The sequence below is a fragment of the Dama dama genome, chromosome 32 (genome assembly GCF_033118175.1).
Source record: "Dama dama isolate Ldn47 chromosome 32, ASM3311817v1, whole genome shotgun sequence".
Lineage (NCBI taxonomy): Eukaryota > Metazoa > Chordata > Mammalia > Artiodactyla > Cervidae > Dama > Dama dama.
Window position 1 is genome coordinate 5,157,386 of NC_083712.1, and position 6,784 is coordinate 5,164,169.

Consider the following 6,784-nt stretch of genomic DNA (forward strand, 5'->3'; position numbering starts at 1 on the left):
AAAATCGGAGGAGCATGACGTGGTGTTGAAAAACATGAAGAGCCTGAAAATGTGTGAAATATATGAACAGCTTCCAAATGTGTCAAATATATGAGGAGCATGAAACGGTCTGAAAAATAGCAGGAGCATGAAGCGATGTTGAAAAACATGAAGAGCCTGAAAATGTGTGAAAAATATGAAGAACTTCAAAAGGTGTCAAAAATATGAGGAGCATGGAACGGTCTGAAAAGTTGGAGGAGCATGAAGTCGTTGTGAAAAACATGAAGAACCTGAAAAGGTGTGCAAAATATGAAGAGCTTCAAAAGGTGTGAAATTCATGAGGAGATGAAACGGTCTGAAAAATAGAAGGGGCATGAAGCGGTGTTCAAACACATGCAGAGACTGAAAAGGTGCCAAAAATATGAAGAGCTTCAAAAGGTGTCAAAAATATGAAGAGCTTCAAAAGGTGTCAATAATGAGATGAGAATGAAACGGTCTGAAAAATAGGAGGAGCATGAAGTGGTGTTGAAAAAAATGAAGAGCCTGAGAAGTTGTGAAAAATATGAAGAGTTTCAAAAGACGTGAAAAATATGAAGAGCTTCAAAAGATATAAAAAATGAGATGAGCATGAAACGGTCTGAAAAATAAGAGGAGCATGAAGCGGTGTTGAAAAACATGAAGAGTCTGAAAAGGTGTGAGAAATATGAAGAGCTTCAACAGGTGTCAAAATTATTAGGAGCATGAAAGGGTCTGCAAAAAAGGAGAAGCATGAAGTGGTGTTGAAAAACATGAAGAGCCTGAAAAGGTGTGAAAAATATGAAGAGCTTCAAAATGTGTGAAAAATATGAGGAGAATGAAACGTTCTGAAAAATAGGAGGATCAAGAAACGGTGTTCAAAAACATGAAGAGGCTGAAATGGTGTGAAAAATATGAAGAGCTTTAAAAGGTGTCAAAATATGAGGAGCATGAAACGTTCTGAAAAATAGGAGGATCAAGAAACGGTGTTCAAAAACATGAAGAGGCTGAAATGGTGTGAAAAATATGAAGAGCCTCAAAAAATGTCAAACATATAAGGAGTATGAAATGGTCTCAAAAATAGGAGGAGCATGAAGCGGTCTTGAAAACCATGAAGAGCCTGAAACCGTGAGAAAAATAAGAAGAGCTTCAAAAATGTGAAAAATATGAAGAGCTTCAAAAGGTATGAAAAATATGAAGAGCTTCAAAAGTTGTCAAAAATTAGATGAGCATGAAACGGTCTGAAAAATAGGAGGTGCATGAAGCTGTGTTGAAAATCATGAAGAGCCTGAAAAGGTGTGAAAAATATGAAGAGCTTCAAAAGCTGTGAAAAATATGAAGAGCTTCAAAAGGTGTCAAAAATATGAGGAGCATGAAATGGACGGAAAAATAGGAGGAGCATGAAACGGTGTTGAAAAACATGACGAGCCTGAAAATGTGTGAAAAATATGTAGAGCTTCAAAAGGTGTGAAAAATAAGAAGAGCTTCAAAAGATGTAAAAAATGAGATGTGCATGAAACAGACTGAAAAATCGGAGGAGCATGAAGTGGTGTTGAAAATCATGAAGAGCCTGAAAATGTGTGAAATATATGAACAGCTTCAAAATGTGTCAAATATATGAGGAGCATGAAACGGACTGCAAAATAGCAGGAGCATTAAGCGGTGTTGAAAAACATGAAGAGCCTGAAAAGGTGTGAAAAATATGAAGAGCTTCAAAAGGTGTGAAAAATATGAACAGCTTCAGAGCACCGGAAGCCGCTCCCCTGAGAGGCTGCGGACCCAGAGCGGCGGCCGCCGGTCCAGGCGCCATGGCTGCGGAGCGGACCTGGCCGCTGGGAGGCTCTGGCGGCCCGAGCGCGCCTAGTTGGTGTGAGCCCGGCGCGAGGTCCCGTGCCCTGGGGCGCTCGCTCAGGTAAATTTTTCCATAACCTTATGGAGAGAAAGGACTTTGAGACATGGCTTGATAACATTTCTGTTACATTTCTTTCTCTGATGGACTTGCAGAAAAATGAAACTCTGGATCACCTGATTAGTCTGAGTGGGGCAGTCCAGCTCAGACACCTCTCCAATAACCTGGAGACTCTGCTCAATCGGGACTTCCTCACACTCCTTCCCCTGGAGCTCAGTTTTTATTTGTTAAAATGGCTCGACCCTCAGACTTTACTCACGTGCTGCCTCGTCTCTAAACAGTGGAATAAGGTGATAAGTGCCTGTACAGAGGTGTGGCAGACCGCCTGTAAAAATTTGGGCTGGCAGATAGATGATTCTGTTCAGGACGCTTTGCACTGGAAGAAGGTTTATTTGAAGGCTATTTTGAGAATGAAGCAACTGGAGGACCATGAAGCCTTTGAGACCTCATCTTTAATTGGACACAGTGCCAGAGTGTATGCACTTTACTACAAAGATGGACTTCTGTGTACAGGGTCAGATGACTTGTCTGCAAAACTGTGGGATGTGAGCACAGGGCAGTGTGTTTATGGCATCCAGACGCACACTTGTGCTGCGGTGAAGTTTGATGAGCAGAAGCTTGTGACAGGCTCCTTTGACAACACCGTGGCCTGCTGGGAATGGAGCTCCGGAGCCAGGACCCGGCACTTCCGGGGGCACACGGGGGCGGTGTTTAGTGTTGACTACAACGACGAACTGGACGTCTTGGTGAGTGGCTCTGCAGACTTCACCGTGAAAGTATGGGCTTTATCTGCTGGGACATGCCTGAACACTCTCACCGGGCACACAGAATGGGTCACCAAGGTGGTCTTGCAGAAGTGCAAAGTCAAGTCTCTCTTGCACAGCCCTGGAGACTACATCCTCTTAAGTGCAGACAAATATGAGATCAAGATTTGGCCAATTGGGAGAGAAATTAACTGTAAGTGCTTAAAGACGTTGTCTGTCTCTGAGGATAGAAGTATCTGCCTGCAGCCAAGACTTCATTTTGATGGCAAATACATTGTCTGTAGTTCGGCACTGGGCCTCTACCAGTGGGACTTCGCCAGTTATGATATTCTCAGGGTCATCAAGACTCCGGAGATAGCAAACCTGGCCTTGCTTGGCTTTGGAGACATCTTTGCCCTGCTGTTTGACAACCGCTACCTGTATATCCTGGACTTGTGGACAGAGAGCCTGATTAGCCGCTGGCCTCTCCCCGAGTATAGGAAGTCCAAGAGGGGCTCCAGCTTCCTGGCGGGTGAAGCGTCCTGGCTGAACGGACTGGACGGGCACAACGACACGGGCCTGGTCTTCGCCACCAGCATGCCTGACCACAGCATCCACCTGGTGCTGTGGAAGCAGCACGGCTGACGTGGGGCGCCGGGGCTGCGGCCCTGGCGCACGGCCCCTGGCAGCCACCTGCATGAACCAAAGTTCTCACCTCACGGCATCATCGCGCAGCGCACAATCACTATCTGTTTGCCGGGGCCGGGGCTCGGGGCGGGGGGCTCGTCTTGTGGACACACACCGCAGCACGCTGACGGAGCGCACCATTGGCTTCATGTGTTCCTAGTTTGTGGTCAGTGTGAGAGGCTTTGTCTGGGGTTCATCATTTATTTGTCCTTAGTTATGTGGGTCCGTGTGAGAGGCTGCATCTGGGGTTCATCTTTCTTGAATATTGGTTTTAAGTAAAGAAATTTAAATGGCTCATTAATCTGCTAATTGGTTGCCTATAAAAACACAGTCTATTATTAAAGCTTTTTACCATTGCCTTTTTCTCTTTTGAAATTGAAGCAAAGGTGCTATGATGTTGTTACAGCAACTTTTCTCACATGGGGCTTAGCTTTTATAACGACCCGTGTTATAAAGACCACCAAGTTCTGTGACATTCATGCTCTCCACCAAATACCAGTTCTAAAGAAAATGTGTCTTCAGTGCAAATCCAGTTCTATAGATTGATGGTTTGTGACACGTTTTAAGCCCTCATTCTTGTCAGAGCCAAGGTCGGCCGTGTCTGAGATGCACGAAGTTCTGTAGTCTTTGTTTCTGTGGAACAAGCTGGCTGGGTCACCTGCCACCTCCATGACTGCGTAGAGGGGACACGGTTCAGTGGAAGGCGCCAAGCTGGCAGACTGAAGCCTGGCTCTGTTCCCTAGGAGCCCCGCAGCCCAGGAGTGCAGTTCTCTGGCCCCGTTTTCTGTGTCTGTATAGCTAGTTGTTAGGCTGTCATTTGATTTCTGGGATTCTTTCTGGTCCTGTGTCTGCCGAGCTGTGCAAAAGTTGATGCTTCAGTTTTGTCCGATTGCTAATTCGTTGTTTCTTGGCATGATGATCTTGGAGATCATCTATAAATGAAACCACTGATACAAAGTTGTCATCTATAAGGAAATCAAACATGCAAAAAAAAAGAATGGATAAAAGGGAATGTGGAAAATGTTAACATAGTCTGCTTTAAAAACTGTATGCAGTTGGTGGAAGAAGTGCTGAGAGGAGTTGGGGTTCTCTGGAGAGGCAGGGTGTGCCAGTTCAGAGGGAGAGGTCCCTGACCCTGACGCTCCGTCCTCCGCTGTCTCTCTCTTGATGGGTTGCCTCAGGCAGGCTAACTTTCTGTTGAAAGTGAAGGACTCGCGCTAGATTGGGGTTTGCAAACTCACAGGCCCGGGGAGCCATGCAGAGAGCATAGGTGAGCGCCGCCCTCCGGGCAGGATGGAGCTGTACCAGGGGACGCTCCTCTGACGGGCGGTTTCAGAGCCCTGCCTGCCACGCGGGAGGAAGCCCAGCGTTGCACAGGCCTTCTGATGTGTCAGGTGGAGCTAGGCCTCCAGAATTGTGTTTATAATTCCCTAATTTTAAAAATGTGGACAATGACTTGGAGATCATGTGAAATGCAGTGGGCTAATAAACGAAGCGAGTCTGCAGGCTGCCAGTTCACATTCCCCACCTTCTCATTCCTGCAGAGTAGGCGAGGCTGTGATTCAACAGTGGCGGTGTTTTAATGTAATTGTCACAAACATTAGGGAGACAGTCTAGGGAACGAGTGTTGGGAAGAATTTAAGAGTTCCCAGTTGTGTGACAGAGGAGTGAGGAGGGGGCGTTTCAGTCACTGACCTCCAGGAAAGTATTAATAGTTAGAAGATGAATTTAAGAGCTGGAGCCTGAGTGGGAGGCCCTGCCTGGGAATATGAGGGATTCTTTCTTCTTGTTAACTTTGATATTAACCCATTTTTCAGGTAGGAAAAGGGTTGCTGGTAGAGCTGAGAATGATTCAAAGTACAGGGGGAACACCACACTCCCAAATCCTATCACCCTAGAGCCTGACAACAGACCTCCAAATGCTGCAAAGTCAGGGTTTATGAGAACTGACGGTTGCTCCCAAGGATGGATTTAGGTAATATCCATGCCGAGACTCTGAGGAAATCAGGTGAAAGAACAAGATCTTCATACCCCAAATCCATCTCACATTGATTTCTGTGGGTGAGTGCTGCTTGGTCCTTTTAAGAAATGGGACTAGGTTCAAAGCTGGAATCTACTTCTCAGGAAACCCAGGAGGCTTTGGGCCACGGTGAGGGGAAATGACTTTTCTCATTTTCATCCACCTGGAACATGAAACTGAGATCACAGGTCTAATGATCATCCGTAGTCCCACCTCACCTTCCGACATACATCCAGTTGCTTTAAAGACCACGCGATTATGTAGTCATCTGTGGGGAAACTTTGAAATGACAGACCTAAAGCTTGTATGGCAGGCCCCGTCTCCTTTCGGTTTTCAGTGGCGAGTACCAAGGTTACCACCGAGGTGGCGCAGCTGATTCTGACCTCGGTGCTCAGAGCCCTGCCTTCATCCCTCTTCGTATAGTGTTGCGGTCCATAGAGTCAGAGCCACGGTTTTTCCAGTAGTCATGTACAGATGTGAGAGTTGGACCATAAATAAGGCTGAGCACCAAAGAACTGATGCTTTTGAATTGTGGTGATGGAGAAGACTCTTGAAGTCCCTTGGACAGCCAGGAGATCAATCAATCCTAAAGGAAATCAACCCTGAATATTCACTGAAAGGACTGATGCTGAAGCTGAGGCTCCAATTCTTTGGCCACCTGATGCAAAGAGGCAACTCATTAAGAGAAGACCCTGATGTTGAGAAAGATTGAAGGCAAAAGGAGAAGGGGGCTGAAGAGATAGTTTGATAGCATCACTGACTCAGTGGACATGAATTTGAGCAAACTCTGGGAGATAGTGGAGGACAGAGGAGGAGCCTGGCGTGCTGCATGCAGTCCATGGTGTGGCAAAGAGTTGGACACGACTTAGTGACTAAACAACAACAACTTCTATAAAAATGGAAAACCGACCCATCCTTTGGAAAAGAATAAAGCGAGGTGGGGAGTTGAGCACAGTGGATAGGGGTAACTCAGGCTCCTTTCACAGAGTTGGGGGCGCTCTTTCCTGGACACTGACTTCTGCTTCCGTAGCTCAGAGGCTAGGGATTTGCCTTTGCTGCTTCTTTTGTGAGTATTCTCATTTCTGAAAAATTCTTAGGTCATGAACAGATAGACTCCATCTTTCTTCCCGAGCATTGGATTTCTCCAGTAACCCTGGTGTGGTAGAAGGTGGGGTGGCTGTCAGCTCAGGTCTCTGGAGGGACTCATAAGAACTTGGGGCTCTGGGGAGAGGATGGGGTCCGAGAGAGCTGAGGGGGTGTGAGGTTTCAGCAGACTTGGTTCCCATTCCAAAGGAAGCTGGTTCCCCCCCCACAGCAAACCCCATTATTTGAAGAATATAATAAGTGATGTCAACAGCTGGGTTTCACCTGACATCTTAGACCTATCAGAGAAGTAGGAAGAAAGACTTCCTCCAGGGGAGGGGCTTGACT

At 46.4% G+C, this 6,784-nt stretch overlaps 1 protein-coding gene across 1 annotated transcript; it reads left to right on the top strand.

Annotated features, from left to right (window-relative positions):
- Positions 1 to 1,905: 1,905 nt before the first annotated feature.
- LOC133050668 (F-box/WD repeat-containing protein 2-like) lies at positions 1,906 to 3,291 on the top strand. The gene has a single exon (XM_061134979.1). It carries the CDS (start codon positions 1,927 to 1,929, stop codon positions 3,289 to 3,291), a length of 1,365 nt encoding a protein of 454 aa, XP_060990962.1. The 5' UTR covers positions 1,906 to 1,926.
- The last annotated feature ends 3,493 nt before the right edge of the window (positions 3,292 to 6,784 follow it).

Bases quoted from the DNA above. Each gene is read 5' to 3' on its own strand.
- LOC133050668 (XM_061134979.1), top strand. From the start codon at position 1,927: ATGGAGAGAAAGGACTTTGAGACATGGCTTGATAACATTTCTGTTACA.